The 21325-nt window shown below is 46.9% G+C and overlaps 1 protein-coding gene across 7 annotated transcripts in view; it reads left to right on the forward strand.

The window, feature by feature from the left end:
• Positions 1 to 21325, forward strand: part of SDK1 (sidekick cell adhesion molecule 1) — a 1057379-nt gene that overhangs the window by 806419 nt on the left and 229635 nt on the right. For all 7 annotated transcript variants that reach the window (XM_077140486.1, XM_077140483.1, XM_077140481.1 and 4 more), the window contains 6 exons: positions 397 to 591; positions 2870 to 2986; positions 4126 to 4293; positions 6135 to 6237; positions 8323 to 8499; positions 17065 to 17201. In XM_077140486.1, the coding sequence (XP_076996601.1) occupies positions 397 to 591; positions 2870 to 2986; positions 4126 to 4293; positions 6135 to 6237; positions 8323 to 8499; positions 17065 to 17201 (897 nt within the window). The remainder of the gene's footprint in view (positions 1 to 396; positions 592 to 2869; positions 2987 to 4125; positions 4294 to 6134; positions 6238 to 8322; positions 8500 to 17064; positions 17202 to 21325) is intronic.

Here is a 21325-nt window from a genome sequence, read left to right on the forward strand (position 1 = left end):
TGCCCTTTGTCTACCGCGCAGACTCCCCCAAACCCAGCCCTAGACCTTCCTCAGGGGGCACAAGGGGACCGTGTGCAGCTCCACCTGGACTGTCTCCCTCCTTGACTTGTGGCCTCTTCTTACCTGTAATGCCATTAGCCTGAGATGAGGCCCCCTCCACACTCCTGGCCAGGCTCTTGGCTTGCTCAGCTCTTGAGGGTAAGGAATGGTGCCATCCAGAGCCCCTGCTCAGCATCCGGCTTGTGGGCCAAGGCGCATCCTCCTGCAGCCACAGCTCCACACCTCGTGGGCTGCCTCTGCTGTTAGCCAGGTGCTTCTCATATGCTCCTCACATAGCCTCAGGGATTCTCAAAATTTAAGTTCTTTTAATGCCTATTTATTTCCCCTCCTACATAGGGGTCCCTCTTCCCACCCTCCAGTGGTATAAGGATGCTGTTTCCATCAACAAGCTCCAGAATCCTCGATATAATGTGCTGTCAAGTGGCGGCCTCCACATCCAGAAGCTGAGTCCAGAGGACTCTGGAATCTTCCAGTGCTTTGCCAGTAATGAAGGAGGGGAGATCCAGACCCATACCTACCTAGACGTGACCAGTGAGTACTGCCTGTCAGCAAAGCCAGACCCCGGGGCCAGAGCACCCCCTCTGCCCCATACTACACCCTCAAAAGGTGGCACCCTGCTCAGACCACCAAGGTAAAGGGACAGGGGGCAGTAGCCAGAGGTGACCAGCTGACAGGAGCCATGGCCCGTGGGTGGGCTCCACAGGGAAGCTCTGCAAAAGCCCATGAGCAGCCAAGACATCCCTTTGTTTCACCAGCCCCAGGTCTTATGGAAGCCATGATTCTTTCAGCCCTGAGCCTTCCTCTGTCTCTAGAAGAAAAATGTCTCCCGTTTTTCTGGATAGAACTGGAAGGGCTGTTGGGTGAATAACTCATTCTTGATCTTTTTCTTTTGATTTTTTTTTTTTGCTGTCTTTTATATTCACTTTCTATTTTAGTTTTATTGCACAATTATAGTTCTTTTGTGAGTTTCTTTTATTATCCCATTAACTGAAATACATTGGCACTCTTTCTTTGAAAAATAAAATAAAGGTAAAGGTTTTCATTGTATCTCTGGGTTTCCTTTTATATCCTTAATAGTTGTAATATTGTTCTTGTGAGATGAAGTAGAATTTAGTGATAATGAAACTATACCTTTCACTTTTGTCCTTTTGGGAGCAAAATGCTGCTTATGGCCAGGTGTGAGAGCCACTTGAGGTGGCAGGTGAGCGCCACGTGTGCCACTCACAGGGCCCCTGGGACAAGCACCCACCACCCACCTGTTTGTTCTGGTAAAGGAAGGGCCACTTCCCTGAACTTTCCCCAGAGGTCAAATTTCACTTCATTTCTCTCAGCCTCACTTCTGTTTACTGGGAAAATGGAACCAACGCAGCCCAGTTCACAGGGTGATTAGGAGGATCGGATCGGACTGGAAATGTGTAAAGAAAGCGCTATGTAAACTGGTTGCCATGGCAATGGGAGAGTGAACAGATAAATACATAATAGCCATTGTGTTATCTGTTTTGTAAATACTGGGTTTTGCAAAATGCATGTTTTTTTTTTCAAATTAAAACAACTTTCATGAAAGGAGACATATAGTGTAAAAAAATCAGCAGTTATTCATCCACCTAGGAAACCCGTTTGGGGCCCCCTGTGAGGGGGGCAGGCCGGAGGTCGTGAGGGGGCAGGGGGAGATAGCAAAGGACGGGGGTGCCTTCCCCTGGAGACAAGGGCCCTGGAGAGGACAGGACAGGCCTAGACGGCTGAGTGGCTGGAGGCTTCTTTCTCTGGGGCCATACTCCAGCCAAGGGGCCCATCCTGTCAACTCTGGGGGCCTGCAGGACCAGAGGGCAGGGCCAGTGCCTGCAGGGAGCCAGCTGGGGTGTCTGCAGGAGGAGAGGGGGCGCGCGGGTGGGGAGGGGGGTACTGGGCGCCGACACCTTCGGGGCTTTTGCGAGGGGAAGCAGCCTGACCACTCTGGACATCTGGAGAAGGTCACCTGGCTGCTGGATGTGAAATGGCCACATGGGGCTGGGGTGGGGGGCACTGAGACCAGTTAGAAGGCCACTGTGTCACCCCAGCCACTTCAGGACATGCCCTGGGTCTGAAGGGATGCCACCAGCCAGAAGACTAGCCGGGCTGGGTCCCGAGCCCTGCCCACTTCTCTCCTGGGAGGGGCCACTAGCCCAGGGTCCTCCAGAAGATATGACCAAGGCTGGACCCTTCCAGCGGGGTGGCAGAAACAGCGAGGTAGAGATCAGATATGGCTTCGCTGCCACCAGCCTGGGCCTGCCCCTGCCTCTCTGTGCCTGAGGCCCTTGCTGCCCTGGTGAGGCCAGTGCCCTCCAACGTGGGCCCCACACCTCCCACAGCGGTCCTCACTGAGGTCCTTGAGAACCAGTGATTTGGACTTTCAGAATAGATCCTAGAAAGAGCCAAAGTGCCATCTGAAAGATTAATTTTGAATTAATATTCAAAATGAGCTTTTTTTCCATTTTTCTTTAAAAGCCTGAAAGCAATTTGTTTGCTTTATCTCAATAAATGTCTGTCTTCTCTCTAACATTCACCTGAAACTGTTCCTCGCGGGCCCTGCCCTCTCCCACTTGTGCATCTGTTACGAGGGAAGACTGTATTTTCTCTTTAGGTTGTCAACAAAGATAGGGAATTCCTGGGTGACGAATAATGAAAGGTTGAGTCACTTCTGAAAGGTTTTCATCTTTCATCGCTGCAGCTATCTCTTTGGTTCTGTCAGTGCCCATATGGGGTGCTTCACTGGACTACTTGATGGGGGGACAGCTCACAGATAATCCTGCTGTTTAATTTCTCTACCCAGACATTGCTCCAGCGTTCGTGCAACAGCCAGTGGACACCACAGTCACAGACGGAACCACAGCCATTCTCATGTGCCGCGTGTCCGGCGCACCCCGACCCACCGTGACATGGAGGAAAGGTGAGTAGCGTCCTCCCCCTGCTGCAGCCTGGCCAGGGAGGAAAGGAGCCGGGCCGGGCCCTGTTCTGCTGTGCTCGCTCTCAGCCGTTCAGGCAGCACAGGTGAGTGATGGCTGATTGAACGCCTGCAGGTGCTAGACGCTGGGCACGCGGGGGGGTGAGCAGATGGACAAAGTCCTGCCTTCAGGAGCTTGCAGTTTAGAAAGGGACACAGACATGAACTATGGCTTTCCTTGGCCTCAGTCCTTCTTCACCGTGCCTTAGGCCTCTTGGAACACCCTAGAATACTAGCTGTTTGATTTGGGGTGACTCTTTTAGGATTCAGGTTTCCCAAAAGGAAGGAGTTCTTCCCGGGTAGGAGTCAAAATTGAGAATCATCTTTTTTTTTTTTAAGATACTTTTACTCAAGATTGATTTGCATCATTCCCAGTTGGACATACATGAGTCTGTAATTTCCCACCCAGGATCAAAGGATGCTAACCAGTTTTGAAGGGTGGTGTCACATCACAGGCTCTGCGGTTCCCACAGCATCTTATCAGTGCTAGGAGTGGGTCACACGCTTAGCAAATTCTCCTTAAGCTTTGTCGGCTCATATGGCTCAATCAAGAATACGTGGTGAGCTATAGCTGGATGGAGCATCAAAAACCTTTTTGTTCATGCTACCAGAAACCCCGTGGTGGCTTTTCACCTCTTAAAGATAAAATTCTTCACTCAGAACATGATTTATAATAATCAGAGATCTGTGACACTACAAACATGGGCCAGTTTTTCTTTTTCTTTTTTATATTTTCTATTTCTTTCCTAATTTTGAATGTAATATTAACTTCACATAGAAAACTTTCAAATGCATCAAAAGAAAAAGAAAAATTGATCTTCATCACATCACCCCAGGATAACAATATAACACACGTGTCATCATTTGTTTAACCAAATCTCTCAGTTTTGGGCCATTAGGATGCTCTTAATTTGGGTTATCATAAAAATACTAAAAGAAACTGCATCAGTTTACTTTGTGCTTGAAGTTTTTACTTCCTTCTCGTTATTTCCTTAAGTTATTTTCTTGGTGGTGGCTACTCATCATATACTTTTCTTCCAAGTTATTTCAGCTGCAACATTCCTGTTTTTTCTACAATTCTTCAGGGAACCAGATTTTGGCCAGCGGCTCTGTTCGGATTCCCAGATTCATGCTTCTCGAGTCAGGGGGTCTGCAGGTCGCCCCTGTCCTCGTCCAGGATGCTGGCGACTACACCTGCTATGCAGCCAACTCGGAGGGCTCAGTGGCCGCATCGGCGGCACTCACGGTGTGGAGTAAGGAGCACCTCCGCCACCCGCTCCCGCTAAGAGTGGCTGGGTTTGCCACGCACTCATAGAAATCTGTTGAGTAATTAGCTTTGTGGTTTCTAAAAGAATGACTAGAAAATGTACTCAGAGATTTGTAGGGACGTTTCAGGAGAGATAAAAGATTGACTTAACAAAAGAAAGCTCTCGAGTAGGGATATTTTCCCAAACTATCTCAAATAACTAAATTGATACACTGGTTAATTTCACAAGCGTGTACAAGAAAACTAAATTGAGAATTAAAATCTTAGGAAAAGCATATTTTTATTACTATATTATTATCAACTAAAACACGTATAGTATATTAAATATGAATATTAGGAGTGAACTGAAAGATCCTTACAATTTTTCTCTAGCTTCTGTATGTTCTTATTTTATCTGTAATATATATTTCTGAAATGCAAAATAAATTGTTTTCCAAAACATAAGGAAGCAACCAAAATCACTACACCCCCTTTTTAGATTCAATTGCCAATGTACTTTTTTCTCTCTGCTTCACCCAAAGCTAAATTACTAAGAATACATTGTTCAAAGAAAGCAAAAGTCATTGCTCACTTAGCAAGTTTTCATGAAGTTATCTGTATGAGGAGAGAGAATTATTACTTGCTTGTTAAAATAACATCCTTAAAGAAAAACAGAAGCATTGTGCTTTATTTCATATTTGTTCAGCTTTTTCTGTGATATAGTTGGTGTCCACTTTGAAAAATTACCCTCTCTAGTTTATTAGGTGTTCTAAAAATATCATGTGTGAAAGAACTTAATGCACATTAATTCCCACAATATTGTCAAGTACCAAGAAAGAGCTTTTGTCCCACTTGGTGGTTGATTCCCTTTTCCACTTTTATTTCATTATATATCCCTAAAAACCTTTATTTACAATAGAGGTTTGTAAAAAAGGTGGTTACTGATATCTGAATCTCTGCAGATCCCTAACCAGAAAGCTTTGCATCTCTGCTAAGATTCAAAAGCATAACAAGCTGCGAGAATTGGAATAGTACTTCTGAGGCTTGGACAGCATTTCACATCACCCATTTTAATCTGTCCGACCGTTAGTTATGTCAGTGCCCCTATTTCAGACAAGACAACTGAGGCTCAGAGGGGCTTCCCAAGGTGCCCACCTGCAGGTGATCATGCTGGGACTTGAACGTGGGCTTGGCCCCCTAGTGCTGGGCTCTGTTCAGAAAGCCAGGGCTGTGTGGGGCGTATGGGCGCAGCCAGCCCCAGGGCCCGCCCCGGGAAGCACTGCACCTTGGGCATCGGGTGGCTGTGGGCGCCGCCCGACCCGCTGGGTCCCTGGTTCTGTCCTGTCCCAGCCCTGTGGTGTTTGGTGAATCACCAACTTTCTGAGCATCAGTTTTCACTTCTGAACACGGCATTAATCACATTGCAGCCCTCACAAAGCTGTTGTGAGGATTAAATAAAGTTATGTGAATGACAGCCCCTTACTACATCGTGGAATGCTGTACAAGCATTAGAAACTCCTAGGATGGTGCTTATCTTGGGAAAGGATCTCTGTTTTTACCTCACAGCGTGGAACCCCGTAAGCGTTGCATATGGTCTGCAATTCTCACCTTCTTCTGGGGGTGTGTCCAGTGCCAGGTGACTTAGGAGGAGGGAGGCTCAGCTCACGGGGCTGTGGTCAGGAAGCACTCACTCTCCATTCCCCAACAGCCCAGCGTGCCCTTTACACTCTTTTTGCCAAGATAAGAGAAAACATGGAGATTTCTATGTCAGAGGATCAGTCCATTACCCCGGAGGGAGGAAATTCTGTGCTTGTCATGTTGTCTGAGTTGTGACTTGTGTCCTTCCAGATCGCACGTCCATCATCCGTCCCCCCGAGGACTGCGTGACCATCAAGGGCACGGCGGCCACACTGCACTGTGGGGCAGCGCACGACCCCAGAGTCTCTATCCGGTCAGCTCAGTCCCTACAGTCTTCTCGGCTTATTAATATTCGGAGGGTTGGAAAGTGAAGTTGCGACGAGAAGGAAGAATTTTAGTAACTTTGATTTCAACATCAGCTCTTCTGGTGTGGGCTCTGTCATTAATCACACAAGTCCCATTTTCCACTTGGGCCTTATGTTTTATTTACAGTGGCCTGCGTTCCACCTCATGACTTCAGTACAGCCTTTCATGATTTTTCTGCCAAGGTTAATACACTATCTGTAAAAGCCTACTTGCCAGAGGCTGATACTTAATGAGAGAAAATCCAGAGAGATTGAATAGGATTTCAGCAGGGTTTGCATTGGGATTACTCAAGAGTTTTCTGTACTCCAAGGGTTGTTTCCATTGTGTAGTGAGGAGCAGGGCAGGCCCAGAGATGGAAGAATGGCGCTCACGGTCCTGTAGCGCAACTACGGTAAAACACCACAGAGAAGGAGCCAGGTGACCAGAGGTGTCTAAAGGAACTGCGCTTTCCGAATTCAGACTGAGGAGGTAGTGATGATGCATGAGTTGCCCTGGTGGCCACCGGGCAGTCTGCACAGGTTGCTGTCTCAGTGTGCTTTCCCCAAAGGGCAGCTACTTCCGTCATGGTTTTTAGTTCCCACAGTTAGCCTTGAAAATAAATCTAGAAAGAAGGATCTAATCATCATAATATTTTCACTCTGGCCTTCACCCAGAAGGCAAGCAGTTAGCAAAATGGGTGGAATCAAGATTTGTTACTGTTTTCTGGAACATATCACCTGGGCATGGGGGAATGGCCATCACAGCCTCCTTAGCTGAACGCGGACACTGAGCTGCCCTCTCACTTTTCTTGGGCAGGTGTCTGGCAAATCATAAATTTTCATAGTTCCACTTGGCTCTCTGGGGTTCCCCGGGTCTCAGAAAACAAGTTTGGTTTAGTTACAAGAATGCTGAATGCAAAAAAAAAACCAAAAAATGGTGAGTTAGAGACTGCCAAGAAAATCTTTGGAGGATGCATTCAAGATAGTTATGGTGCCTCGAAAAGAATTCACTCATTTCTAATTGATTTGGAGCATGATTTCAGATGAAGAAGTCTTTTTTTCCTCTGCTACTCTGAGAGCGCAAAACAATTCTCCTCGGATCTGTGTTTGTGTTGCTTTTTATGTGGAATTCAGCGGACTGTAGGGGAGCCTCCTTCCCAAGGGGGAGGTAGGTGGTGTGGTGCACTCTTGGGCACCTGGCCAGGCCCCTCAGCAGGGAAGGGCACCTAGCCCGCAGTGGCAGTGAAGCTCAGTGCTACACTCAAAGCCAGCAATTCATGCATTTCCTTCTTGAGCGGTCAGGCCTGTGCTGTCTCAGGGTGATTTCAGATAGTAGTTTGTAAATGGTTGTGCTCTGTGCATATGAACAAAGTGTTCGTTTGCTTTGGGTACATTTTGAAAATCCAATAAAATTATTTTGAAAAGGGAAAACAGCCTTTTTATCCCACCTAGGCTTGTCCACTGACATCTAAAGATTGGGCAGGCTCTTAATTGATTCTACCTTTGAAAAGGAAAATGTGCTAACTTGCCATAGATAAAGATTAAAGGGAAAGAAATGCAATTTTAAAGACAGCCTGCCAGAAGAGTTGGATTTTAAGAAATTATGTTTTGAGGTATGATTTTGTTTTCCCCAGAAGTTGAGTAATTCTACTCTAGGGACTTTTTCCCCCCATAATTATTGCCTCCTACTCAGACAGCACTCTTGTCTGGGCATTCCTGGGGCAGGAATGTTAGAGTCTTCCTTAATAGGCAACATGTGTGATGATGATTCTACAGACTTCCCATCTCTAAAACCAGAAGGCTGAGAAGTATTTCTGATTATTTTCATTGTCCTATTTTTAATTTCAGCATCTATTTTTGTATCATGCATGTCTTTTTTATTAGTAGTGAGATATAATTCATATACCATAAAATTTACCCTTTTAAAATATACAATCCGGTACTTTTTAGGATATTCACAAGGCTGCCACTTGGTCGTGTTTTTACAGAGAGGGGAGGATTAGGGATCCTGTTCCTGTAGGGTTTTAATTCAGACCCCTTTGGTTGGCCTGCAGCTACGTTTGGAAGAAAGACGGTGTGGTCCTCAACCCGTCTGGCAGTTCCAGAATCACGGTGGAGAAGGACGGCTCCCTCCTCATCAGCCAGACATGGTCCGGCGACATCGGAGACTATACCTGCGAGATCGTTTCGCAAGGAGGGAATGACTCCAGGACAGCGCGGCTGGAAGTGATGTGAGTCTCTCAGCTGTTCACACGAAGGGTGTGTGATTATCCGCATCAGGCATTCAGTCGGCTCTGTGGGGAGTGGCGTAATATTTTCGTGGCTCCATGGTGCTCCGAGTCAGCAGTCAGAGGCCCCACCTCATGCCATGTGGCCATGTACATTTAAGAATTTTGTTTGGTAACCTCAACATTAAAAGGCTCCATCCTTGGTTTGGATGGTTTGATTATTGGTTTTCATCACCATTGATCCCTTATATTATGCTCCCCCATAGGTGCCCATTGCGATGGGTTCTATTCACCTAACTGCACTTGAGTAACAGCATGTGTGTTTCCCCTTGAATGCCAGTGAGAACTCCTGGACAATGGGGACTGTCTGAGGCAAGACTCTTTCCGTGAAAACCAAGTGGGCTGCAAGTGGAGTCATCCCTGGCTTCCACTCCACCAGTCGAGGGAAACGTTCCACTAAGTCTTTGTAAATCCTGAAACTAGCAAGCAGGTGCCCATTACTTCCACCTCCACTTGCTGGGCATCCAAAGCCCAGGTGGGGAACCATGGAGCACCTCCACCTTTGCACTCTTCTTTCCCTCAACTCCCTCCCTACATGTGGAGTGTGAGGCTGAAATGCCTGCTGACATATTTTATTCTTCCAACATGTATTTATTTGCTTTTTAAAAATTGTACCCTTCCAGATAGTTTCTGAGCATGTAAAGCACAATAAAACCAGAAAGCAAAGAGTCAAAGCAGGTTGGCTCTCAGGGCAGCAGCCAGCCCCGGTGGCACTTGCCAGACCTTCTGTTTCACGTTTCACTTGCTGTACCTTTACCCAAAGGCAGTTGTGAGTGATCTTTCTTACAGAACTCTGCTTACCATGATCCAAGAAAGAGTCAATAGACAAACTTCATTCCCTAAGAATAGAATATGAGCGCTTTGAGTACAAGTGCCATGTCTCTTTCATCTTTGAATCCCTAGACCCCAACTGAGGGGGTTAAAAAACAGAAATACTTGCTAAATGCTAAGCCCACAGCATTTTGTATTTGTCACATGCATATGTACATGAATGAATGAACAAACAAATAGCCCCTTCAGCCCCCATTTGTAAAATCTGGGAGGTGAATGATGTGTAGCAGTTGGTCCAGAAGTCCTGTTGGTTGTGCCTTCAGTACCCGAAAAGAGCCCCATTCACTGTGCTATGTGAATAGCACAGTGTATTATGCAAACTCCCTGGTCATGTCCTTGAATATTAACAAAATTGAAAAAAAAAATCCCCAACCTGAGATACAGAAAAGAGAAGGAAAGAAAGAAAACCAGAGCTGAGCAAGGGTTTGGGGACTGGTGCCCCGGCGGTGACAGCATGGTCTGTGCTGGCTCATACATTCATGGGGAAGAAGTCAAGGGCCCTTGAGCACCAAAGGCAGGAATAAGGAGGAGAGCGGAGTCAGGACTCCATGGCCTATAGCATACTTAAATTTATTCACTCATTCTAGTGTCCAACCCACCAGCCAACCAACAGGCATTTACTGAGAGCCTACGGTATTCCGAGCATTATGCCAGGCACCTGAAATGCAAAACTGTGCCACTGAGGTACGTATCCCTCAAGAGGGAAAGGAATCCTGAAAATGGGCTATCACAACCCAGTGTGATCTGTGCTATGGAGGGTTGTTTGGGTGCTAGGGAAGCACTGTGGGGGACCCCTGGTTTCAGAATGGAAGGAGTCTCCCTCCGTACAGTGGAGCCCTGTCCTCCTTGGGGGGCTAGCCTAGGGCAAGCAAGGAGTGCACTAGTCAGCCGTGGTCCTGGAGAACAGGCGGGGGCCCGGGTGCTACAGCCAGTATGCGTGCAAGTGCCAGGGTCCCCCACCCTCTGCCTTCAATCAGGGGAGTCTGCGGCTCCCAGGTGCTTTCCACCCTGCCCAGGGTCCCCTCAGATTCCTCAGCCACCTTCTGCCCCCACTGCTGGGCTGGTGTCATCCACCCCCGTTACCTGAAGAGCCTGTGCTCACCCCTTGGGATTCAGCCGCAGGAGGGCCTCCTTCCATTCTGAAACCAGGGGTCCCCCACAGTGCTTCCCTAGCACCCAAACAACCCTCCATAGCACAGATCACACTGGGTTGTGATAGCCCATTTTCAGGATTCCTTTCCCTCTTGAGGGATACGTACCTCAGTGGCACAGTTTTGCATTTCAGGTGCCTGGCATAATGCTCGGAATACCGTAGGCTCTCAGTAAATGCCTGTTGGTTGGCTGGTGGGTTGGACACTAGAATGAGTGAATAAATTTAAGTATGCTATAGGCCATGGAGTCCTGACTCCGCTCTCCTCCTTATTCCTGCCTTTGGTGCTCAAGGGCCCTTGACTTCTTCCCCATGAATGTATGAGCCAGCACAGACCATGCTGTCACCGCCGGGGCACCAGTCCCCAAACCCTTGCTCAGCTCTGGTTTTCTTTCTTTCCTTCTCTTTTCTGTATCTCAGGTTGGGGATTTTTTTTTTCAATTTTGTTAATATTCAAGGACATGACCAGGGAGTTTGCATAATACACTGTGCTATTCACATTTTTTTTTTAAAACTACCTTTGAGAACTCTTAGATCACCCATCATTGGTATCAGATAAATAAGTGTTAGCATTTCATAAAGACTCTGTCAGCAGAAGCCAAATTGCATACTTCCAATATAGGACATTCTTTTTATTCTGCACAATTTTTATGTTCTACTGATTTACATATCTTCTCTGCTATTTGCTTATTTGATTTTGTCTAAGTAAAATACATTTTTCAGCAAATGTTCCTGTATCTCTAAAATAATAGGCTTTCTGTAATGGCAAAACACCTCATCTCTAAATATAGAAATATTTGCAGATTTGTGATTCAAACCAATTTAGGTACAACTGGCTACAGAACTGATTGGGAAGACAGTTGTTCTTTGTGAATTGTTAGTGTAATAAACTCTCCACTCTTTCAGGTCTGAATGAATTGGCAAAGTTGTAGGTTATATTGTGGTGTATCTTTACATCCAAACAGGCTTTAACCATGCGCCATCAGTAATGACAATGGGCATGATAATAACGATAACTCACACTCTCAGGGCATTTTATGCTTCTCAGAGAACTTTCAAATTGAGCTCAGTAACATTTCCATGATTTACTCAGATGACATGAAAAAAGCAAACAAGAAAAAAATGTCATATTGCAGCATTGACTGAGTGGTGCTTATGGGCAAACAGTGTCCTTCAAAAGTGTCTGAAAGCCTGTTTCCCCCTTGTCTCTCCACTTCAGTTAAAAGCTGCTTTGTTAAATATAGAAATGAGGAGCACCAGAAGTAGGCTTTTCAGAAACAGCCCATTTATTGACTTGCTCTGTGTTTAGTGCATCAGCAGCCCCTTCCCTATTAGTCCAGGAGCCATGAGAGGGAGGTGCCGCCCCGTCTCCTTCTACCACCGACAGCTGTGTCACTTCAGGCACGCTACCCCACTTCTCCACCTCTGTGTTCTCAATTGTAAACTGGGTATAATGGCGTTGCTGTCAGGGTGGAATGAATCAATGCTTCTAAAATCCTGTGGCTCAGACTGGACATTCAATACACCACACCACGGCTTTTGTTATCCCCTTACCATCTTACAAAACTGTATGTCATGCCTCCTTCCCTTAGCTGCTTCATCCTCCCACCCTGGGACCAGATAGTTTCTGTCACTTTTACTCTGCTTTATTTTTGTTCATGTCTTTATGACCATCGGACATCCTAGGTATGTCCGCTTACTGCTGAGTCCTCACCTCCTAGAACCACACAAAGCACACAGTAGTTGCTCAAGAAATGTCAGCATGAACTTCTCTCTACTTGCTAAGTTAGAATGGGTTTGCGTATTTTGCACCACTGCTTTAAGGAAGGATAGTCCATGAGGTCTGCCTTAACCCCCTCTCTGAAAGGAAGGGTTTCTGCAAATCCAGACAGCCCTGAGTCATAGCCGGTAAATTAACAGGCAGGTCATTAACAGATGTTGGCCACCAGTTGTTTTGGTTGTGTCTCTGGGACAAGAATTGTTTCCTGGGAGGGCTCTGTACCCCCAGATCCTCCTGCTGTATTGCGCAAACCCAGGGAACCTACTCCTAAGGCTTGATGCATTGATTAATCATTCAATCATTTAAAGGCCCAATTAGCACTGCATCTTCCCTCCTGTAGTCAGAGATCATTCTCATGAGCCTGGAGTAGAGACAACCTTATTTACCAAGCCCCCTTGGAAGACTCCTCCGGCAGGGGGAGGGGTTTCTTTCAGTAAAACTGCTGCTGACAAAGCCACGACAAGGAGTGAACAGTTTTCATACTTTTCAGGAGAGTTTTCAGATCCTCTCTTCATTTCCCAAGTGAAGTCTCAGAAGATGGGTTTGCCCAAGTCATCTTTTGTGCATTAAAGGGGCAATACTTTTTATATAGAAAAATATGCTTACTGATGCTCTTCTACCAAAGTAATTCCCCCTTACAGCCACGATTTTATCAATTACTTTCTATAAAGTCCTTTTCAGAACTGTTTTTCTCAAACACACCTCCCTTAACTCCTTCCCAAACACTGCCTTTTGTTGTTGTTCCATTATTATGGTGTGATTTGCTTGATGCTGATTTTCCACTTTTCTCTTTAAATTATGAAGTGACTCAGCACTGGGTTTCCTTTCCATTGTTCTCTCAGATCTCTTTTATTTGTCACCCTGTCTGCACATCACTGTCTGTGAGTCACTCTGCCGATCATTTATCTCCTTTCAGAGTTGGCAGAGGAATGCCTAGAGGCGATCTATTGCTATAAGCTTTTCTGAAATGGATTCAGAATATATTAAAGTCTCATTTATCCGTTATTGATGGATTAGTCAAGTATTTCACAAAGCTTAATTTTCCAGATAACCAAAGCTTGTCTTTTAAAGAAATTGTTTATGGTTCCAATATATGTTAGAAAGTCCTTTGCCTTACTAAACAGGTAATATTGAATAAAGAGATACTATGGGGAGGATTTCCATTTAAGGCAGAGGCTTGATCTAGGAAACGTCTGAATTTCCTTGCGGTGTGAAGTCCTGTGACACGTGTAGAGGTCACATTGTTGGCCCATGCCCCTGGCTGTGACAGCGAGCCAGCGGGCAGCCTTCTCGGCGGGGGAGGAGGCACGGCCATGCTGGCCTGGAGCTCTCGGCTCCTGTACCGCCCGCTGCAGGCCACTCGGCGTTTCTCCTTCTAGGTCTCCTCTCTCTAACCGTCTCCCTCCCTCTCCTTCTAGGTCTCCTCTCTCTAACCGTCTTCCTCCCCCTCCTTCTAGGTCTCCTCTCTCTAACCGTCTCCCTCCCCCTCCTTCTAGGTCTCCTCTCTCTAACCGTCTCCCTCCCCCTCCTTCTAGGTCTCCTCTCTCTAACCGTCTTCCTCCCTCTCCTTCTAAGTCTCCTCTCTCTAACCGTCTTCCTCCCTCTCCTTCTAAGTCTCCTCTCTCTAACCGTCTCCCTCCCCCTCCTTCTAGGTCTCCTCTCTCTAACCGTCTTCCTCCCCCTCAATCTCGGGCTTTCAGCTACCCTCTTTATTGTTCAGTGTGCTACTTCCAGAAGGCCTTCACTCCTCGTTGGTGCTTTTGATCTGCTGGGAGCAGGGAAATCAGAAATCAGTCACTAGAATTGTGTCCTGAGTAAGAACCACAAGCGTCGAGAGAGGGACGGAGGCTGTGTCCGGGGTGGGTTGCAGGGACTGCAAGGCTCACATCTGCAGGGCGCACCTGCTCACTTACTGATTTAGAGATACCTCGCCACTGGGCCGCCATCTCCAGAGCAGTGAACCACACGAAAAACCTGTCTCCCCTCCTGGAAGTTGGTCAGGTCTGAGTCCTCCCTCATTTTAGGCTGAGAGAAACAGAATCAAGTGTAAGAGCCCCATGTGTCTCCGGCTGTGGGAAAGCGAGAATAAAAAAAATCTAGAGTGTAGACCGTGGAGTAGCCCACTCAGGATGTGGCAGCTTCTCAGGGGCCTCAGGGTGAACACTCCTGTAGCCCAGCGGGATCCTGTCCTTTGGGCCCTGCCTCCCACTCCATCCTCACTCAGGGCAAGAAAGTCAAGGTTTTGCAAGGTCCGTCCCAAGCCACCGTGTGCACCCCACCTCCTGCTCCCCAGACTGCCCTCTGAGCCCCAACGTGGATGCCAGCTCTGCCGCCTGGCTCCACTGCCCTCTGGCCCATCTTCTGTCCCATGGGTTGACCTCCCTCCGATACTTGCTCAAGTCTTTCTTGTCTTGGGGGCACTCCCAGCAGCTGCCGTCCGGGCCCTGCCTCGCCCTGGAGAAGGAGCTCGCACATCTCTCAGAACTGTTGCCTGCAGGCTCTTCCCCATTTCATACTCACCCTCCCCTGCCTGGCCCCTTCCTGGCCTTCCTCCATACCACAGCGCTCCACCCCGCCTCACTCTCAGGGTGCCATCCCCCTTGTTTATCCTCCCTGGGCCCTGCCCATGCACCCTGGCCCTCCTGCTGTCTCCAGCCGCAGGGCCCAGAGCCCAGGAAGGCCCCTGAGGAGCTCTGGGTGCCAGTACGGAGGTTGCTATGCCGCCCTCACACTGCGCACAGAACAGAGAAGGCGTCCCCGGGGTCATTCATTCGCCCCTGTCGATTCATTCACTCACCTACCGCAGGGTGGGGCACATGTGGGGGAGGGAGAGGTCAGCAATGGCTTAGGCCACCTGCCGTGGAGGAGGGCAGGCTGGGTTCAGCGTGGCTGGGTCTCCATCTGAGGAGAATCCCCCAGGGGCAGGTAGAGGGCGGGCCAGAGTGGCAGCAAGCAGGACAGCCAGGAGGGACTTCACGCCATGGCCCTTAGGAGAGCCAGTGGCCGCTGCACTGACAACCCCACCATCGTTCCTCGGAAACACTTAACCAAAGCTCTTTCCTCCTGTTTGTAAGATGGCGCTTATGATGTCTCAAGGTCATGTCCGTGTGTCAGTCTTCTCCAGTCCACTTCTGGGGCCTCGGGGTCCATGCACCTTACCGCACTGCTGAGGGTGGGCAGGGAGCCCTCTGAGCCGAGTGTTGTCCCCACACGGACGATGGCCTGGGATAGCCCTGTTCATCCTCTGGCCATGTCCACTGGGTGGGGAGACCTCACTTGTTAGGGAGGGTCTGACAGGACGTGTTTATCCAGGTTTGCTCCTAGTTTATTTCCAGGTGGAGCTATTTCAACAGTGTTTGGTTTGATTTCAAACCAGATGAGTTCACATTGGGGGAGATAAAAAGGAAATGTGGCTTGGTAGAATTAGAATATGTATTTTTATCCTGGCATTTCCTTTATGTTGTGCTGTATCTGAAATCTAATGGAGCTTTGGGTGTTGGAGAACTCAAGGAGAAATAACAGCTCCCTTTCTGATTTAAAACTTCATTCACCATTAAAGAGAAAAGAAAGCAACATTTCCAACTCAAGTTTATTCTTTATTGTACCAATTTAAAGTTGCAGTCTACATTAGAAATATTAGCTTATTTATAAACCATGTACATGGGTTAGAGAGCTGTGTTTCTTAGTTAGCTGCAAGCATATAACAGCTTAATAAATTTCAAAGTGTAATGAGTACATTTTTAAAATTAAAAACACCAAGTATAATTATGGCTTTTTGTCCTGACCTATGTGGGTGGGCAGTAACTGATGGCTAAGCAAGACGAAACACTAGTTCGTGGGTGAAATGGATTACACTTGGATTACCTGCCCCCTGCTGCCCGGGGATGCCTGCAGAAGGGGCAGCCGTCCAGAGCGTCCACAAAATGGGCCTGCTCCCAGATGTATGAAATGGAAAGGTTAAATGCTGGACGTGGGCAGCTTTTGATTTTTAGGTTGCAGATCCATCTTAGGGAGAAGCTATACAGTTGGATTTTGTAGTTTTGTCAGCAGTAAATCTCCTTAAAGACACTTTCTATTAGTAACTCCTTTGTAGAATTTATTTGCTTTAATTGCATTTCCATTTCACAGCTTTGCGAATGTGCTATTCACCATTTCCATGGGGGTTTAGTTAGTGCTCTCACCACATTCCCCTTTAAGTGTATTCTCCCATATCTCCATTATCCAACAGAAGACAGACTGACAGTATAACCTCGTGGTGTCAATGTATGAAGCAAATATGTTGCCTCAGAATACATATGAGCATGTTTGCCAGCCACTCCAAATGGCTAGGGTTGGAAACTTCCGTGTTAAATTACATTTTCCATGCCCTTTTCCCTGTTTATATAGTTACTGAATTTTTCATTACCAGCCTCCAGTTGTAAAAGCAAATTATATTGACCAGGTTTTCTCATTTAAGTAATCTACTGAGTGAAAATCTGATCACCTCCCTGCAATTTAAGGAGCATTGTCATAGGTCATTTCCATTCCTACCGAAAGCATTAAACCAACTCATGCTTTGAAATCGGTAACACTGTGGATGGTGAGGTTGGGGTTTTCCAAGGTAGGTGGCTAAGCCTCGGTGTCCGGGCCCTGTTTTATGCTCTTCATTTTTAAATTGTGAAACACCTGGGCCATCTAACCTGGGCTAACTGCGACTCTGATGTGCATTTTCTTCCTTTTTTTCTTTCTTCATTTCTTTTTCCCCAAGTGAACTGCCCCATTCCCCGCAGAACCTCCTGGCCAGCCTGAACTCTTCCCACAGCCACACCGTGACGCTCTCCTGGGTTCGGCCCTTTGATGGAAACAGCCCTGTTCTTTATTACATTGTGGAGCTGTCTGAAAACAGTAAGTAGGAAACAAAATTGTCACCATGGACAGTAATCAGATTTCTTTTGTAATCCTAATATCCCTTACCTTTTCTTCTGCCTCAGACCTAACACAACTAGTAAAATGTTATGATGCTTTAGGGGGCTTCAGGTTAAAAAGACAGCCCCCATGTTAGATGTGGTAAAGGGCAAGGTAGGCCTGGGAGGGGGAGAGGAAATAGTTGCAGGGCCTCTTGCAAAGGCAAGGATTTGGGGCCCAGCTTGCCCAGGACGGCATCGTCCCTAGGGCTGGACCTTCAAATGGGGTGATACTGCCTCCCCTTGCAGCTGATGTGAGAGTTGGTAACCGTTCTCATGATGGTCACAGCTTTTGAGCCTTTTCTCTGGGGTAGACACTGTGCTGAGCATTCAGTGGACCCTTCTTTCCTCGTTCCTGGACATCCCGCAGCATTTTGCACCATCATTCATGTCACCTTGTGAAGCACTCTCCGCTCTTAAGTTGCCCGGAAGCCTTTGCTCTCTTCTGACCTTGCTGGCCACGGAGCTCCCCAGGCTGCTCCTCATTGTGTACCCTAAAATCCCTCCCTAGGAAATCTCAAGCCTCTCCATGATTGTAAAGCATGTCTTTTCTCGATGACTCGCACATTTGTATCTTTAGACCAGATCTCCAGTATCACACTCGAACCCAATTTCTAGATGTCTCCATCTGATATCTCCAACTTGTCCTCTTCAAACTATCTTTTGATTTTTTTTACCCCAACTCTGTGCTCACCTCCTGATGGCAGCCATTATAATCTCAAAAACCTGCACCAACCATCCCTGCACCATTCAAGCCAGGACTTGAGGGTCGCTCTCCTACCTCCTCCCACCCGCATCCCGCACCCCCAGTCCTGCTGCCTTCCAGGATCCAGCTGGGCTGCAGTCCCCTCACTCTGTCTCTCAGGCCACCATTATCCATTATTCTTCACCTGGACAATTACAAAAGACTTCACTCTGGTCCCTGCTTCTACTTTTGCTCTCTTTTCAACCATTCTCTGCACAAGGCATGATTCTGATCTTCTTAAAATGTAACTGAACTAGCCTCTCCCCTTATAAACCCCACACAGCAACCTGCTGCATTTAGAGTAAAGCCCAAACCCCTTGTTCCTGTGCAGCCTTGCCTCACCCATGCCACTCTGCTCTTTGCTCCCTAAATGGACCAAGTTTCCCCCTCAGAGCCTGCCCCCTTGCCTGGAATGCTCACAGGACTATATGGCTAGGTTTCTCCATTATCTGTTAACTCCTTAAAGAAGCACTTCAGCCACTCACTTGGTTGGATCCCTAATGCCCAAGTTTGACACCTCCCTTGATTATGTCATCCTCCGGGGGCGTCCCCTTGTGAAGGGCTCAAAGGACAGACTTAGACCGTCTTGCAAAAGGGAAGGGTCCTACCTCCCTCAGTTTACATAGAACAAGGGTTGCTTCAAAATGCCACACCAACTATTTTCTCAACAGTGTGTCCTTCCAGCCAGACGTCTTGCCTAAATAAGATTTTGTGTAGAACCATTCATCTATTCTTGCATTTACTCATTCAAGTGTTCATTCAACAATAGCTCTTGATTGGACATCTGCTGTCTACCAGGCTGGGTGCTGGGATGCAGAGATGAAATAATGGTTCTCTACTCAGTAGCAGCCAGGGGGTGGTCAGATACGTCAATACATCCTTTCATGCCGTAAGTTCCTATCAGGTGTGTGCAAAGTGCTGTAGGACTTGGAATGAGGGGAGACCAACTAGAGAAAGCCCTCAAAGTGGCATGAGGCAAAGAACAGGAGACCAGTTTAAGCAAAGACCCCAAAGCGTCCAGCCTCAAGGCATGTATAGAAACAACAACTGGTCTAACATGACTACAGTGTGGCATCTGGGCAGGACCTTGCTGGGGTGCCTGTGGCAGTTTCTGCCTGGGAAATTCCTCCTCATTCTTAATGGCCCAGCTTTAATGTTTGTTTCCCTCCGTGGCTTTCTTTGCCCTGGCCATCCCATCTTGCCAGGTGGAGTTAATGTTTCCTCCTCTGGGTTCCTCCACCCTTATTTATATCCATACGCCTTTGTATATCAATTATATTATGTAATAGTTACTGGCCTATGTGCCTGTCTTCTGGTAAAATAAAGAACTCCTTAAGGGCAGGTCCAACCAGTGCCTGACACTGGGAAACTCTGTAAATGTTGAATGGCCTCATTACCTGAGAAAGTGATTCAGAAGGTCAGCGGTCCCTCATTAGCCTCAGATTCTGCTAGTTGGGCCCCTCTTGGAGCTGGCTGAGCTCCCCAGCAGTTTCTCCTTCTTTGCCTCTAATGTAAATATTATTACAAGAAGCATCCAAAGCGGATAAGCTAGTGTCTCTGGGCTGACACTGATTTCAACCATATAAAATAAGGCTCCGACCTTTGTTCCACAACGTGTGCACTATAAGTTGATTGGATATGTGTCTTACTGCCACAGCAAATGGAAAGACCAGCACTGTCTTCTGGCCAGTGACCTGGCTTTTATTTTTATTAGAACTATTGCCCTTAAGAAGCACTGAGCATGCTGGTGAATTGTGGTCAGAAAGAACAGCTTAGCGGCAAGTACACTAAAATGAAAATCACATTTGGCCTACATTCAGCACTGTGCAAATGGACAGCACTCAATAACTCCACCCATAGGTCCATTCATTCAGCTCAGGATGCCCATTGCAGCCAAGCTCCTCCTGACAGGCTGATTAGATGCTATTCCACTGGAAATCACCGAGGCTGCAGAGGCCAAACTGAGGGTGTTGAATGGCAGAGGCAGGTGCTTAGTAGCACCTGCCCTCATGATGGTCCAGCCATCACAGAAGGGCCTCTCGGAGCTTAATGGAGCAGAACTCTGGAGCTGGAGCTGAACCTGTGGCAAGCACTTACTAGAGTCAAACCCGTTATGGAGAATGCTTTGGGCCCTGTGCAAGGATCCTGCAGCTTGCTTCTCTCTAGATGTTTGATGGTTCTCTTTTCCCAGATGTTTCTTTGGTCAGCAGGGATCAGAGAGGGGCAGGCAGTGTCCAGGGGTCTCATGCAAGGTATAAGCCTCATGAGCTCAAGAGCTCAGAGGGTCAGGGCCAGGTGGCAGATGAGGGAGCCTGGGGACTCCTCTGTTGCTAGAATGCAGGGCTTCTCAGTGGCTTAATAGCAAGAACCTTCTGCCATCATTTTATAAAGAGGTTGAGAATTATGTCAAACAGGGCAAGCATGATGGTGCACCCCCTAAAACATTTACTGAGTATGATCAAGAATAATCTTCCTTTGAGATTATTTAGATCACATGGGGGGAGCCTGTCAAGAAAAACTGTGAAAGACTTAGAAGTAGACCAAAAAAGGTCATTAGTGTCCTTTGGGTTATCTGATTCTAGAGGAGTCCAAACTTTTCATTGTCTTTGAGCTATTCTACAATTCTGTAAACTGTTGGAAACTCACAGTAATGCAAATTATTCTTCTCCCTACATTTTGCCCAATGGAATCAATATTGACCAGTTTTGCATCAATTTGCAAATTCCTTTAGTATTCCGATTATTTATACATATGTGCATCTTTTGAATTCTCCCTTGACAGAGTGTGACATCTTACTGGGTCCCTCACTAATTGGGGAGTTAACTAAAATCTTTGACACATGTTCATTTTATATTTTTCTAAGTCGTGATTTTACCTTTTAAAAGCATACTTTTTAATGTAGCTGTATCAGCACCACACGGTATTAAAAATTCAGGTCCTCATTCAATCCACCAGTCACCACAAGCATCTGTGGCAGTCTAGGTATTTGGAGAAGCAATTGCTATCAAGCCCCCTGCATGTTGCCCTGAGCTGCACTAACGCTTCTGCTGCCAAAACAGAATAACAGTCATTTTTACCAAGGGACAAGAGGTATTAATATTTTCCCATGAACTTTTTTAAACCTTCACCCCTACCATCATGTGTCTCCTGGTAAGTACTTGCAGGTAATAAGCATATTGATAAGAAAAATTCAGACTACTTCATCCTATTGAGTTCTACTGGTAGTTTTTAAATTGGTATGAGCATTCATAGTTGTGATTTTATATTATGATATATAGTAGTTAAATTCAATTAAAAACTAAAATATCTCTGTTACTTTT

Source organism: Tamandua tetradactyla, chromosome 23 (assembly GCF_023851605.1).
Source record: "Tamandua tetradactyla isolate mTamTet1 chromosome 23, mTamTet1.pri, whole genome shotgun sequence".
Lineage (NCBI taxonomy): Eukaryota > Metazoa > Chordata > Mammalia > Pilosa > Myrmecophagidae > Tamandua > Tamandua tetradactyla.